Source organism: Babylonia areolata, chromosome 2 (assembly GCF_041734735.1).
Source record: "Babylonia areolata isolate BAREFJ2019XMU chromosome 2, ASM4173473v1, whole genome shotgun sequence".
NCBI lineage: Eukaryota > Metazoa > Mollusca > Gastropoda > Neogastropoda > Buccinidae > Babylonia > Babylonia areolata.
Genome location: NC_134877.1, coordinates 54,427,746 through 54,444,736, shown reverse-complemented (window position 1 = coordinate 54,444,736; position 16,991 = coordinate 54,427,746). Strand labels below are relative to the sequence as shown.

The following is a 16,991-nucleotide window of genomic DNA, read 5'->3' as shown; positions in this document are numbered from 1 at the left end:
CACACAACACACACACACACAATTGATATTGTCACCAATAATATAATCGATTTCAAGATAGTTTCTGCTTAGTATCCATACTGGCCTGTTCTGAGCTCTGTTCTGAGCTGTTCCCAGCCGCTATATGGGACCCAGGGAGACTGTTCATTGCTAGCCTGTTCAGGATTATTCGGTTTAAACGGTATTTTATTTGGAACTTGTCACATTATAATACAGTCATAGATGAACAGGACAAAAAGAAAATCTTATACTAAGTCCTGTCCTTATACATGTACATTATAAGTATGTGACGGATGTTAGAAGTTTGAAAATGACCATACGTGAATTTCAACAAAACTAAACTAAAAATTAATGCAAATAAACTGAAACAAAATGAAGAATAAACCTGTGGTGGAGAGAAAAATTGATAGAGAAAGAGAGAAATAACGATGCTAGGGCACAAGTACAGCAAGACATGCAGTTTGACCGACCTTGGCCAACAAAGCAGAAACGAATGCACAACCATGTAATCATAATGTGAACAGGCAAGTTAAAGAATAATGCTATTTCAGGCACATGCACTTACAAAAAATGCATACATACATAACTTCACTGAATGTCAGAAGACTTTTTTTTAATCTTTTTTTTTTATCAGATGCATAAGAACAAATACATAAAATCATATCTACACACACACACACACACACACACGCGCGCGCGCGCGCCCATCCACATACGCAATTAAGAGAATTATCTAAGTTCAGTTCGCTTTGAGTGATGAATTTATAAACAGTTTCAAAGATGTTGATGTTGATCTCAAAACTAAAGGAGGTGTTACCAAATAGAAAGTTACGTACAGAAATACCTTCTTGTGGGAGATTATCAATTGAGTTCTTCAATGTAAGCTGTGGTTCGGGCAGTACAACAGAATATGCTCAGCTGTCTCTTGACTGAGGAGAGCTGCAAGCACAGGATGGATTCCTTACATATATGTCTGTTGTACAGATCAAAATCTAAACAGCTCAAACCAAGTCTCAGACGACACTGGATAATTTGTTCTTTCCTATTACCAAAAATCAATAATAGTATGGTGGGACTGTAGTGTTTTTAGAGGAAAGGTAGTGCCAGTGTTTAAGTGAAAGCGAGTGGGCCTGACAACATCAGTGCTAGGCTTCCGAAAGAGCTGTCCTCAGAAATCGCCCCTATCCTTACCACCATCTACAGATCCTCTCTAGACTCCGGATGCGTGCCCACAGATTGGAAGACTGCTCTGGTGACACCCATCTTTAAAAAAGGTGAACATTATGACCCTGCAAACTACCACCCAGTCTCATTGACCTGCATAGCTTGCAAAGTGTTCGAACACATCATAGTACATGCCACCATGACACACCTGGAACAGAATAAAATCCTGTGTCCCCAGCAACATGGCTTCAGACAGCAGAGGTCCTGTGAAACACAGCTCATCAAGCTAGTGGAAGAACTCACCTCAGACATGGCTTGTGGACGGTGAACAGATGTACTTGTGCTAGACTTTGCCAAAGCGTTTGACAAAGTCAACCACTCACTACTGCTGCACAAACTCCACAACTATGGCACACAAGGCAGGATCAACCAATGGATCTCCAGCAGTGCCTAGCCAATAGACGCCAAGCAGTTGTAGTTGAGGGGGCTCAGTCAGATTTCATCGACGTCAAGTCAGGAGTTCCACAGGGGTCAGTCCTTGGACCATGTCTCTTCCTGGTCTTCATCAACGACCTTCCCGAAGAACTGACCTAAAAAACAAGGATGTTTGTCGATGACACCGCCATCTACCGCACAATAGCATCCATAGAAGACCACGCCCATCTACAAGATGATCTAGAATGCCTCCAGGTCTGGGAACAGAAATGGGAAATGGCCTTCAACCCAGGCAAATGTGCTACACTGAGAGTTACTCGCTGCAAAAGTTCTATCAGCGACAAATACAAGATGCATGGACACACGCTGGCAACAATACAATCAGCGTCATACCTGGGGGTCACCCTGAGAACAGATCTAGAGTGGGCGGATCACACTGAAAACATCACAAAGAAAGCAAGCAAAGCCCTCGGATTCCTGAGACGAAACCTAAAAGTTGCTTCCAATGACCTAAGAGAAAAAGCGTACCTAACCTTTTTTAGACCCTTGCTTGAATACTCCAGCTCAGTTTGGGACCCTCACAAGACAGGATGCATAAGAAAAATCGAAAACATCCAGAGAAGGGCAGCTAGATTCGTCTTGAACCGATATCATCGGCGTGCAAGCGTAACAGATATGCTTCAAAAGCTCAAGTGGCCATCTCTTCAGAAGCGACGCCAGGCATCTAGAGTCACAATGCTCTACAAAATAGTCAATGACCAGGTGCAAATTAACAAAAGCGTCTTGGTTAAACCAGCAGTGAGAGACAGGAGGTCACACGACCAGCAGTTCAAAAGGCTTGCAGATCAAAAGCAGCAATATAGACTCTTTTCGTTCCTTCCACGAGCCATCCGTGAGTGGGATGAACTCCCAGCCCACATAGTAGAGGCAGACTCCTCCACCAGCTTCAAGAACAGGGTCTCCTCCCACCTCAACAAATGTGTGGTTTTTTGTTTTTTTTCTCCCCAGTTAGCAATCAGTGAAATAGATTTGGAGCAAATGTTTTCTACTTTTTTCCCCCCCGCCAGCCGGCTTGCGGAAAACCCCAAATCTGTGGCTAAATAATCAGATCAAGTTGTGGCCACACAACAGAAGAAGAGAAGAAGTTGATTGAGAGACTGGGTATGTTGAACAGAAAGACGAAGGGTTTCCCAGATAGGGTTAGCCGTGGCTGAAGGGGGAAAAAGTTTGTAATAAAATGCCAGTGCGGTGTGGAGGGACGATTCGCTCACATGGTCTTTACCTGTGGGATGGATATACTGTTGACCGGCACGAAAGAGGGCCGCAATGAATGAGAAAGGCATTGAGGACAAAAAAATTTTTAATGTAAAAGAACATGGTTATTTTGTGCATATAATCAGTACCTTTCTTTTAAAGAACAAAATCCTGATTCTGCAAGCAATTCATCGTGAGTACTATACATACACACATACATATAATTACACATAAACAATTACATGTTATAAAGCTCAAATTAAAGATTCTTCGGCATACTTAAGTAACACCTCAGTAGGTCATTAGCAGTTACAGCGATCGGTTTCAGAAAATGCTGATCATGCACTAAGGTAACTACTATGACAAATCTGCCGTCCTTTGTATTCCATAATATTCAGTTGAACCTGGTGAGTATATTATTCGTCGTCTGCACAGCTATATAAGAAAATGTGTTAAAATTACCATAGACAACTTGTTAGCTTTAACAGAGACACACAAACACACAGTCTGGTTGGTGATACACTGCCGTTAGTGTGTTCTCTACATATATCATTGTGTGTGTATGTGTGTGTGTCAGTGTGTGTGTCAGTGTGTGTGTGTCAGTGTGTGTGTGTGTGTGTGTGTGTGTGTGTGTGTACAAGTTCGCTGAAGGTGGATATGTATATTTATCTTTATTTCATGTCATACATACCTATGGTAGGCCCGCAAAGCCTCAGTCGACCAGTGCGTTGCGTTTATGCCTTCGTCAGGCGTCTACCCTTTTCTTTTGGAGGGGGTGTGGGGGGTGGGGGGTGGGCCGGGGACAGTTTTCAGTTTCAGTAGCTCAAGGAGGCGTCACTGTGTTCGGACAAATCCATATACGCTACACCACATCTGCCAAGCAGATGCCTGACCAGCAGCGTAACCCAACGCGCTAAGTCAGGCCTTGAGAGAAAAAAAAAGAAAAAAGAAAACTAAAAAAGGGTGAATAAATAATAGATAAATACATAAAAAAATTACTACTACCACTACTAATAATATGTATAAGGCGCAAAAACGTGATGAAGTCAACTATAAGCGTACATAGATAAATAATAATTATAATAATTAAAAAAAAAAGAAAAAGAAAAAAAAAGATGTTGATTATATGGCTCCGGCTGTACCCTTTGACGCCGGCTTTCGTCATTGAAACCGAAACTAGTCTCCCGAATCCTATCTTCATGTCCTCTCTCTCTCTCTTTTTCTCATACTCACGCAAACTCACAAATGGCAACAAGTGTTTGATCTCAAGACTTGTTCTTCGCACAGTGTTCGTAATTTCGGTGAAATTTCTGTAAAAAGGCGTTTAGACCGACCATCAGAAGCCATACTTGTATGGATGTTTTGTAGTCTGTCATCTTGAAGTTCATCCATGAGCAGAAAAATTCCAAGTTACGAAGATTATTTCAGAATACCGAATTCGGGGTCTGACCAGAATGTTGCTTTGTCGGAACCAGACTTGAGACAAGCAGCCACTGTTCTGGTTGACAAAGTGGCATCATTAGTCAGAACAAAATACAATTCCATGAAAGCAACTGGAAGTGAACCAAATTTTGAAGACCTAATGTCTGAAATACGTGAGGAAGCAAATTTGTCTGGAGAAGGGAGGCCAATGGATTGGCAGAATGATCAGTCTAGGTTCAGACCATTGCCTGGCAATCGCCAGTTTGATGACAGAAGACACGTGGGAAGTGAACGCGGGCACTCGATGCAGTTCGAAGACAGAAGACACAGTGGAGGTGAACCACGCGGGCACCCAGTGCACTACCATGATCCTGAACGTTTTCGCCCTTTCAGAACATCAGAAAATTACGTGGACTCAGAATGGAATTCGTCACAGAATAGACGACAAGATTGGGAAAGAAGGCCACGTTACGACCAGGAAGACAACGGAGAAGGAAGATGGGGACATGCTGGCTATGACAGTCAGCCTTATTACGACAGACAGCCATATTATGATGAACACCCTGCTGATAGGCAACCACATTATGAGAGAGAGAGGGAGTTTCACTCAGATTCATACAATCCACCTGATCAGGAATATGCACGAGATCATCATCATCATGCAAGTTGGTCTCAGGCTCCAGACAATAGCAGTGACCAACAGAGGGAATATAGAGGTAAGATCAAAAGATGGCTAGATTAGATTAACATTAATGATATTTGGGTTGATAATATTTGGATTTATACCAAGAGTGTATATATTTCCAGTAACGTGGGTTAAGCAATCCCTTTGCAGCAATGGCCTAGACAAAAAAGTAGACTGGTATCTATAGCGGCTCATTACACTTAACTTACAGTAGGAATGCGTGACGTACAGCTTATAACTATCACAGATTGACATAAACAGCTGGGCCAACAGCAAAGTGAGAACTGTATGAATCTATGATCCATGATTTCTCCATTGCAGTGGGAAGTCATTTAATTATATATAAATACTAGCTAAGTCTGATGTGAAGGACTATGACTCAAAAACCAGGAGGCCAGATTGCACTGGCTCTCAGTGCTGCTGCCTTGGGGGATAGTGGGCCTCTAGGAACCATCTCAATGTCGACTGTTCTAAAACCCTCTTGGCTGATTGAGTGGGGATGTAACTTGGGCAAGACACTCTCACTTAATCAAATTTTAGCCCAGATAATTGGAACAGCAGTTGCTTCCTTTGCTGTCCTGATGGTCAAAATAGTTGGACAGGACTGACTATAATACATGCAATAGGAAGTAATTGTGAGGATCAAGGGTTTACTTGGTCATAGACACTACTTGGATTTTGTACTCCCATCATCCAACTCCCATTGCGGCTGGACTGAGGTGGTCTGGATCCGTGGATGCTAGTCTTTTGGTTGATATGATAGGATAAGATTGTGCTGTTTGCATGTAATGCATAAAAGAACCTATAGCAAAAAGATTGTACAAAGTTTTGCAATGTCTTTCACATAGAAACATGTACAGGGGAAGGGCAGGGAAGAATAGGGGGCAGCACATTGTGAAGGCATGCTCTTCCTATCTTTTATTACTTTTACTCTTCCCAATTTGTTCTCTTTTCAAGTTCTGTGGGCTCAGTGAGATGGTTTGTAGATTTTTCATGGCTGAGCCAAGACTTCGCATGGGACAGAGCATGAAAAAAACAAAACATTTGTCAGTAAATTTAGGAAGCACACTGAAGTTGGCTGCATTCATTCCTGTTCCTTAGCACAATGGCAGGCATTGCTCAGCCCCTGTCTACTCCCAGCTTCTTTTTCACTGGAACTTCAAAAGCAGTCAGCAGACAAGCAGTGCACATTCTTTTTGTTGAACACAGTAGTGGCAGAACTGATGAGGAATGCAGTGTCTGAGTGTGAAACAAAGCGTGGAGGTCCACATTAAAAGGAATTAAACAAACTTACCAAACCAAACAAATTGTAATCATTACCCAGCACTACACTATCATTAGTATCAAACATTAGTGGATACCATTTTCAGTACCATAAAGATAAATATATAATGTACTAGAATGAAATGTTGATTGCTGGAGTAAGTCTGGAAAATATTGCTTTCACTTCAGTTACAAAGTTATGCTCACAATGGCTATCATTACTCTTTTATAAATTAATGTTTACAGTGGCAGATATACTGATGGTTCATGGATGTACACATATCAGTTGGATCAAATATTAACCCTATCTCTGCTAGGGAAATAAGATTTAAGTGAAATCTATTTCAGTATTTGCCAGGTTTTTTTTCACAAAAGGGTATATCAAAAAAAGCAACAACAACTCTGCTCTTTGTTATTGGTGAGAGACCCATAAACTGATAAAGGTATATTTTCTGACAGGTTGATGGATAAAGTAAAACAATATAGAACACATCCCCCCCCACCCCCTCCCAACACAATATATAGATATAATATATATATATATCATATGTATACATATATATAATGTATATTTGTGACTTTCTTATTAAAGAATTAATATGTAAACCTTGTCAAAAGTGGACAGGCCATATATTTGAGTCATACGCTATTGATATATTCTGATGTAGTGTTCTGATAATTATCTTTGTTTTTTTTTCAGGACCAAGAAAGGGCTATGGTGGCAGCAGACAAGAGAATAATGGCAATGAAGAAGACACATCATTCTGCAAGTTGTGTGATCTGCATTTTGAAAATGCGCAGGTATAGACAACAGATCATACTCATAGGTTCAGCTGAGCACTTTTTGTTTTTATGATTTGCTTTAAGTTAAAGAAGTCACTCTTCTGCTTTGTCTTTTGTAATTGACAGGTATGATATGATTATGAATATAAAGTATACATTCACTTCAGTTTTTCAGGTGTTGAAAGTTGTTGAACTTATGTTCTGTTTTTACTTTTTGTTTTATTGTTTGTAGAACAGTAGAACTAGAAGGCAAAATGTTCATAGCACTTTTTGATAAAGTGTATTTTCTCAAATGTTGTTTATTTAACATTATAAACTTGAAATGTGATATGGGTGTAACACAGAGAGTTCTTACCTAAAAAAATTTAAATGTGAAAATTGATTAGCACAGACACTTAGGGCATATGTCATGATAATGGGTTAAAGTATGTGAATAAGTAATATTTTATTTTTCTGTTATTTACTGATATTATTATATGACAAGTTAGTAACTTGCCAGTACTTAAAATGTATATATATTGATATATATATCCATCACTCAATAAAGTTGATTAATTTGCTGTCAAGAGAAGGTTGATTCACTGTTCACTATTCTCCACATTTAAACCTATGATTTAATTAGAGGTGTTAACAGTGTAAGAAACTTAAAATGAATTAATATGAACTTCATGATGACACAGAATGTGTTTATGATTTCCTCAACCTAGCGCCCAGTTAGTTTATATCTAATAAATGTATTTATTTCCTTATATTTTAGAGTGTTGTATAGATTTCTTTTAAATATTTATTATTATATTTTATGCTCTTTGAACAGCATCTCTATTTTTATTGCAACACATTTGGAAAGGATATATATATGATGTCAGATGATATTTTATAGAGTTTTCACAAAGTATGGATCTGTTGATGAAACTGATTAAAAAAGAAATCTCCACATTGTTTGCAACTTTGTCAAACACTTTTGGTTTTGTGATCAGCACTTAGTCACTTTCTGTATGTTAGTCTTTGTTAGTTGATCTTTGTAACAGTGTGGATCCTCTTCTTTTTTTTCCAGAAATATTTTGCTCATACTCGTAGTATGCAACACAGAAATCGGCTGAAGTTGGCAGATAGTAGTAAGGAAGGTCAAGCAGAACGCAGCCAAAAGTCTGAGGAACAGACAGATATACAAGGACCAGTGGAACAGAAACAAGACAACAAAATGGGTGAGTACAATCCAGGGGTTAACATTAATTTTATTTTTCACTTTCCCAGCTTGGCCTGTCTGTGGAAAAATCTGTTGCCTGGATGGGTTTTGAACTTGTCCGGCTTTCAGAACCTTACATCGCACACACACACACACACACAAACACGCACACGCACACACACACACACACACACACACTGGCCTAAGATCTGAGAACCATTCTGGCGTTCTCTGCTTCTGTTTGAAAATCTGAGGATCACTTGGCAATGTCAGAGAATCTGGTTTCGAAAAAAGAAAAAGAAAAGCAATGTTACCATATCCAGTAAGCAGAAGAAAAAGCAAGCAGTTTTAATCCTTCCGGAACTATTTGTGATTAAAAATAATCACCAACCTCTTAAAAAAAAATCCACAAAAATAAAAACTATGCTTAGAATTATGTAAAAGTATATATTTTTTTAAAAGAAAAATGAATACTTTAAGTTTAACTTCAAGATAAAATAGCAATATAATCTGCTAATAAAAAAAAAAAGAGTAAAGTCAAGAGAGAGGGGCAAACTTGTTCTAATGGTTTCCAACCTTCCCCTTGAGCAAAAAAAAACATGAATCTATCTCTACTTATCAATCAGACTTTCAAAAAACACAATTATCGTTGTGAAAATAAACAGCAGAAACTGTAGAACATGCTTCAGCTTATGTCGGCAGACACAGTAAGTGTATTTTGTACAGTTTGCAGAAGTGGCAGTAGCATAAGAATAAGATGGACATTGTACACTTGGACTACCAACATCTTATATTTACAATAAACCAGTTCACAAATGCATTCAGTATCCAGACAACTCAACTGTTGACTCATACAAATACAGTTGGCCTGTGGTGAAATGGAATGACTTAGCCCATAAGAGAAGACAGTTATAGAATGTTATCTTTGAAACTATGTGATTGGGTTGAAACGTGAACAGTTCTACCATGGCTTGTTTATATATCAGTTAGAGGAAATGAATAGTATGTACATAAGTAGTTATGATTGAAATTATTGAAAGCTTTGGAGACAGACTAGGTAGGAAGGTACTAGGGTGAGGATGGTGGTGGTGTGGTGTGGTGTGGTGGGTTGAAGGGGACTCCTCCTCCCCCTCCAGCCCCCCCCCCAACCCCTCCCCCACCCCCCGCCCGACCCCCCTCTGCATGGAGGGGAATCCCACATCCCCCTTACCCTCTCCTCCCCCCCAAAAAAACAACAACAACAACAACAAAAAACAAACAAAACAAAGCAAAGTAAACAAAAATGGAGAAAAATATAGAATTGTGTGGCAGAGAAAAATGTCTGAACCTTCCTACCTGGTTCAAGTGTACTGGAGACATGACAATCAGATAATGATATAATCTTTTTTTTCTTTTCTTTACTGTTACCAAGCTGAAGCATATGGGAGATGTGCATTTATATGGGGGAAAAAAGCTCCAAACTGGCTAAGTACACAAGAGACGTGCATAATTTATATACTTCTACCTGTCTTGGGTACTCTGAGACATGTATTTTTATAAAAACTCCTACCTGGTTCACAGAGTAGACATGCATTTTTGACTCACTTGCGTAAACAAAGTGAGTATGTTTTAACCCGGTGTTCGGTTGTCTGTGTGTGTGTCTGTGTGTCCGTGGTAAACTTTAACATTGACATTTTCTCTGCAAATACTTTGTCACTTGACACCAAATTAGGCATAAAAATAGGAAAAATTCAGTTCTTTCCAGTCATCTTGTTTAAAACAATATTGCACCTCTGGGTTGGGCACAAAAAAATAAATGAAGCCTAATTATATGCAAACTGCATTTACTGTTATATTTATATTTTTTGTATTCTCTAAACTTGGCACTTTGATCTGATATTCTGACCCAACAACTACAGCAGTCATTGTTATCATTTTTTGTTCAAACAGGAACGTCTTTTGCTAAGCATGGTAGTTTTATTTATTTTGCAAACGTTTTGGTGCAGATAGTAAAAAAGGGAAATTACTCTGTATATTAATGCTAGGGGACTTAATTTGCTTTAAACTGATCTTTCTCATCTTAAACAATACATTTTGAAATTATACTCAATACATAAAAGCTTGGATTTTTATTTTATTTTAAGTGTATCACAAGTGAGTCTTGAAGGCCTTCCTCTCTTGTTGTTGTTGTGGTTGGAAATAGCAATTCCTGCCTGGCTCAAGTACATGGTAGATGTGCATTGATAAAAACTGCTACCTGACTCCAGTACATTGATTATGCATGGTACATTGGTAGACACGCACTTATAAAAACTCCTAGTTGGCAAAATATATGTAGACATGCATCAATTTATAAAACACCTAATTGACTTTGGAATATGGTAGACATGCATTTATAAAAACTCCTACCAGGCTCAAATACAAAGTAGACATGCATTTATAAAAACATCTATCTTGATACAGGTAAATTCCTAGTTTTTTTCATTAATTTTATTGGATTGGAATATAAAGACAAATGAAATGTTTCAATTATACATTATTAATGAGATATGCTTCCAGTCACAAACTGTCTTTAGATACATTCAGTGCACCGTTCTCCAGATTAATTTGGTCAGGTGATGTTGCTACACAAATATACTGGCATTACTCTATCTTCCTAAGAATTGTTTGTTTTGTGCACATTCTTTTGTTTACCGCAAATGTATAGATAGCATGCGAACCAGTGCTCATGACAGCTGCAAGTTCACTCCCAGCTCCTGCCTGTTCATGTGACTTAATCAAAAATGACAGTGAGACACCCATCCGCAGTTACACCAAGAGGGCAACCACTTGATCATGGACATCACTGCTTCTCGCACTGTCCCTTCTCTCTCCCCCACTCTGCATTGTACCAGGATGTTTCAGTTCCCCTGAACCCACCCCCCTTCTTTGTCTCTTCATAGGTGATGGCTGTCTCTTTCCCCATTTGTTTCTCTTCCTCCATTTCTCCCTTTTTCATCCTTCTCCTTCTTGTTCATGCAATACTGATACTGATAAAAGGACAAAGGTTGTAGACGATGGGGTATGATGTCTTCAACAAGCATGTGAGATCTGCATGCATGTAAGATCTGCAGGAAATAATTATGGTGCTAACCAGTCTGTAGATAACATACTCATAGGTTGACCTGGGCAATCAGAAAGGTCTCTATTTTTCCATTACCAGACTCTAGGATGCAAACCACAGATTGCACAAGCCCTTGGGATGTTATTGTTAATCGAGTGTATTTGCCACTTCAGTGTTGCAACAAAAAAACAAACAAAAAATGCACCATTGGTTTTGTGTACAATTTTTCTCAACACTTTTACTTATTCATTTAGATACTTAATTTCTGTGTTTACTGTATTTATTACAACTTGCTTCTTAATTTCACCCCTATTTCTGTTTGTGTTACAGCACCAAAAACTAATGAGGGTGACAACAAAGAAGAGGAGGAGGACGATGATGAAGATGAGGATACTTCATTCTGCAAACTTTGTAATATGCCCTTTGACAATTTTCAGGTATGTTTTGATCCTGCAATATTCACTTTGTATCAACTGCTGTTTCTTAGTAACTCATTGTGTTTTTTGTTTGCTGTCAGGCTTGAAATATTGTGTTGCTCATAAACATGTAATACAATGAAAACAAAAACAAAAAATTTAAGTGTCAAAGTTAACAACTGCCTGTGCTCTTGAATTTGCCTTTTCAGATCTAAAATCTTATCTTCAGTATGAAAATATGATTTTGACTTGTCAGAGTTAGGTTTTGTTAAGTCCGGAGACGGAGAGAGGTTTGTTTCCCAGTGAATTGTTCACCTAGAAATGCATGGTAATCTCTTAGTAACTGTTGCTATATAGTATATTTCTGTCCAGCTGTCATCCTTGCTCCTGTTTAAATTTTTTTATTTTTTAGGACCGCTCAGTTGGTTGAAAAGACAAAAGGAAAGTGATGTGAAAGGAAATAGTGTCTACTCCTCCCTGTCTACCTATTTCACAGTCTCTACCAAAAATGTTGATCTCTTTGTCTCTTTTTCTGTGTCTGTCTCTCTTTCTGTCTCTGTCTGTCTGTCTGTCACTCTTTCTACACACGTGCACACACATAGTGACATGCACATGCACACGCACACATGCACACACACACAGATAGGTGTATACTCTCACTGTTGTGTATAAACTGCAATGTAATGATGACAGATGGAATAAGTCAGCTGTTGGACTCGGAGACATAGCTTCACTGTGACTGGTTTTAGAAGAACGTGTTTTGTGCTATGTATTCTCACATACAGTTGACAGGCTGTTTTTTCTTTGTCCAGAAATATTTCCAGCATACACGAGGGTTGCTGCACACCCAGCGGCAGATGGAGGCAAAGAAAGAAAAGTTGGGTCCGGCAGAAGAAAAGAAAGGACAGCAACAGCAAGAGCAACAGCAAGAGCAACAGCAGCAGCAAGAACAACTGCAGCAGCAAGAGCAGCAGCAAGAACAACAGCAGCAGCAAAAGGAAGGACAGGGACAGCAGCAACAAGGTAGGGTAGAACATATGTTTCAGCTCCAAACCAACCACATACAGGTGAGATCACAGAAGATGTTTTGACAAGACAGCTTTCTGTACTCTTCACGACTCCTTGCTATCTGCACAACTGGTTATTTTTTTTGAAATGTACCCACTCACATATGCTGCATGCATGTGCACTCCTTATCACTCCCCCCCCCCCCAACCCCCCCAAACAGACACAACCGCCATACCACACCATACCACACCAATTCCACACAACATGCAACAGACAAACAAACAATACACCACATGAAACCACACCATGTTACACCACACCATAGCATAACACAGCACAGCACAAGACAATGTAACTTGTTTTACATCAGAAATAGTCTTTTCTTTTCCTGTTATGTTACTGCAGTGATGTGTTTCACAAGGTACTTGAAAAATATATGAAATCTTGTAAAGGTCTGAATTTTTCTTCTTTAGGGACGGAGAAGGGGGAGAAAAAATCTGTATGAATCCTGGAAGTAAACATTTTTGTAACAGTACTTTTGTTTATGTTATTCATAGATTCTGTCATTTATAGATACTTTTAAGATTTTATATACTTGCAGATCCTTGAATGTAAAACAAAAATCAGATCCACTCATCTGAATATAGGTTGACTGGGCTTTGAGCACAATGTTGACTTGTGAATTGGGCTGGAGAAGGGGCCTGGTGATGTATTGACCTAATTTGTTTTTGACAGCAGAGAAGGGTTTTGAGTGTTTTATCTCACCAAATTGTTAACTACTTTTTTATGTTAAGATGCTCCTAAGGACACAAAAGAAGAGGAAGAGGATGAAGAGTACTGGGAAGAAGAAGAAGAATGGGAAGAGAAGGAAGACACCTCCAAAGCATTTCTCTGTGAGGTATGTACAAAGCAGATTATCCATATTTTCTTTTTATCAATTTGGTGTACATGTATAAAATCATCTTTCCTAGGTACTCCAGTAATGTGAATGTGTCACTGTTTCTTGTTGGCTGTGGCTTTGTGGAAAATGTGACAGGAGTCTGGTTCCAGGTTGCCCATATAAAAGGTTGGTTGCCCTTTTGCCCATGAAAAAAACCAACAGATTTTTGTTGTTTTTTTACAGCTTTGATGGTTGAATCATTTTCATGCTCTTTCCTATAGAATAAGATTAGTGCAATGAAGGCTTTGCCTCTTGTTAAAAGTAATTTTGTCATAGAATTGTTTGCTACTTCGCTGATTTCACTGTTGTTTTTTCGTGTTACAGCTGTGTGATGTTGCAACAACGGGGCTGCAGGCTTTAAAAACACACCAGAATGGACGAGCACATAAAACAGTGAGTTTTTTATGCGTATTATATATATGTTTCACTTTTTATTGTATATATATATATATATATATATATATATATATATATATATGTGTGTGTGTGTGTGTGATTATATATGTTTGTGAATCCTGCTCTGTATATGGGACTTTCTAGTCAGGTGCATTAGCACCAGGCCTCTGTTCTTGTAGCTTGCACAGTCTTAAGTCAGTGTCCTTCTCAAGCAATAAATTCTCCGGTGTTGCAGTAGATCAGTATATTTCTTTGTCTGAAAGATAAAGAAGACGGCAGAAAGGTTAAGATGTTTATCTGCCAGTACAGTGTCTGTGAGAGTCTGGGCTTGAATCCCTGTCTCTCTCTTCCTCCCAAGTTTGACTGGAAAATGAAACCATCTAGTCATTCAGATGAGACAATAAACCAAGGTCCAATGTATAGCATGCACTTGATGCACTGGAAAAGAACCCAAGGCAACGTAAGTGTTGTCCCCTGGCAAAGTTTTGTTGAAGAAATCCACTCTAAAAGGTACACAAACGTATATCATGCTTGCACTCAAGGCCTGACAAAGTGCATTGGGCTATGCTGTTGGTCAGGCATCTGCCTATAGTTGTGCTTTTGCTTGTATGGATTTGTCTTAAGAAAAGAAACTGAAAGAAAATGGTTTTCATGACAGAACTCTGGGCAGAAAACAATATTGTCTTAAAGTAGAATTTCTTCACTTCGCTTTGAAATCTCATCAATAGGGGAATACAGACCAGGTATTTTCCTTGAGATGAGAGCAAAAAGCACAGGGAGTTTTCTGCCTGGTAATAATTATAAACAGAAAAAGAACTTAATGGTATTTGAAATTCAGGTTGGAGTTTACGAAAATTCTTGGTGTCAAGTTGTAGTTTGCCTGCGATGACAAGAAATTTGAAGAGAAGAAATGAAAGATTTTCATTGAAAGAAGAAATAAAACAAAACAATAAAACTGGCATTACTTTTCATTTTGTTTTACAGTGTGTGCCCCCTTTTTTTTTTAATTGTACAATGAGTGACCAGTGCTTTTATATTGTTTTCATATGAATTTTACCACAAGAATGATCAGTTATGTTTGAAGAGAGGAAGGGGGCTTGCACAGGCACTCAGAAACAGTTACACACACAAGGAGACATACACTCAAATGCTCATACACAGACATAAATGCTTATGCACATAGTGACATACACACATTGACAGGTGTGCTCTCAAACAAGCACATTTTATTTGAATGGCCCAGAGTTATATTTCCTTTCTCCCCCTTGGCCTAATGGATTTCTTTTTTTGGCTCATGTATGTGAAAACACAGATGTGAGTCTAATATAATAACATGGTGTTTTGGTTGTGTGTCTGTTGTGTCAGGTCTCTGTGGTAAACTTTAAATTTTAATAACTTCAAAATAGGAAAATAGTTCTATTTTTAATGACAGCACTTGGGAAGGGCACAAAAAATATGAGTCAAAATATTTCCACAGTCATTTTACTTTAACTTTTTTATTTCTTATTCACAAAACTTCGCACTTTTATCTAGCATACTAATACACTGTTTAATAGCTATTGTTTTATCACTTTTATATCAAACAGGAATTTTGTTGTTGTTGTTGCTGAGTATGGAAGTTTCATTGATGATTGCATCCCTCAGGAGCAGTGAATTAATGGGAAGTTAATCTGAATTTACTATGGGAAACAATTTTTTTATGTATTGGATCTCTATATCAAAAACACTACATTTTAAAATATGACTCATACAAGGGATGTTCATTAAAGATTTCCCTTAACCCACTTCCCTTGGACTGAGAGGAAAAAAAATGGACACAGTTAGTAGTCTTTCTCTACATAGGTACCACCAATGGTGACACACTTCTCCCATCGCTTTATGCAGCTGTGGAGACCTTGCCTGTGGAAGCCTGCTGGTCATGCCGGAACAACGACTTGACCACAGAAATAAGTGTTTCATTGTCTGGGAAGTGTTTGCCCTTTAAAAATGACTTCAAGGTTGGAAAGAGTGGAAGTCAGATGGTGCAAGGTTGGGAGAGTAAGGGGAGTCAGGCAGGATTTCAGAGCTGCAGGATCATGCTTCCGTCAGGGCATCATGCGAGTTGTGAACCAGGGTGTTATCTTGCAGGAGGCAGGCACCTTTGGTCAGCATACCATGCTTCTCGGTTTTGATGGCCTCCCACAATTTCTTGAAGCAGCAGTTAGTATAGAATGTCCGATTTAATTGTGGTGCCCTTTGTCAGAAAATCCATCTTCACTACTCCGAGCTGGTCCCAAAAGACCGTGAACATGATCTTGCCCTCAGAGGGTTGGACACATGTCTTATTTGGAGGTGGTGGGTTAAAATGCTTCCATTGCTTTGACTTGGCTTTGGTCTCTGGATCAGTTAAAAATGATGTACCCTTGTTTTGTCCTGTTTGATTAGTCTGTCAACGTCCTCCTGGTTTTCTTTGTACATGATCAAAAGAGCCTGGGAGCATGTGACTCGTTCATGCTTCTGGAAAGGTGTGAGCAACTGGGGAATCCATCATGCAGACAATATCTGCATGTGCAAATAGTCATGGATAATTTTTTCTCCAGACCCCACACTGATCTTGACATCTTGGGCTACTAGGTGGATGGTTATGTGGCGATCCTCAAAAATGGCGGCCTCCACTTGCTGTATGGTGTCTTCATCAGTGGGGTGACTGTTGTCACTTGGGAATGTGAGCCAGACAATGTCTGAACACACTTGAACTGACAATGCCAATGTGTGACTACATCATTCGATGGGGCATCCTCCACTTAAGTCTCTTTCATATCATCAATGTCTTCTTTGGCGTTTGGCTTTTCAAGTACAGAAGCTTGATGACCGCTCTGCATTCATCTGGCTCCATTATCAAATTTACTCTGCCATAGCGCCTACGAAAGAGAAACTAGTATGTGTTCAGAGATGCAGATTACCACTTGAACTATAGA

At 39.0% G+C, this 16,991-nt stretch overlaps 1 protein-coding gene across 3 annotated transcripts in view; it reads left to right on the top strand.

Annotated features, from left to right (window-relative positions):
• Positions 1-4,188: 4,188 nt before the first annotated feature.
• Positions 4,189-16,991, top strand: part of LOC143275243 (uncharacterized) — a 36,008-nt gene continuing 23,205 nt past the window's right edge. For all 3 annotated transcript variants that reach the window (XM_076579223.1, XM_076579230.1, XM_076579218.1), the window contains exons 1-7: positions 4,189-4,991; positions 6,924-7,024; positions 8,061-8,211; positions 11,605-11,711; positions 12,503-12,713; positions 13,493-13,596; positions 13,963-14,031. In XM_076579223.1, the coding sequence (XP_076435338.1) occupies positions 4,244-4,991; positions 6,924-7,024; positions 8,061-8,211; positions 11,605-11,711; positions 12,503-12,713; positions 13,493-13,596; positions 13,963-14,031 (1,491 nt within the window). In that variant the 5' untranslated portion in view covers positions 4,189-4,243. The remainder of the gene's footprint in view (positions 4,992-6,923; positions 7,025-8,060; positions 8,212-11,604; positions 11,712-12,502; positions 12,714-13,492; positions 13,597-13,962; positions 14,032-16,991) is intronic.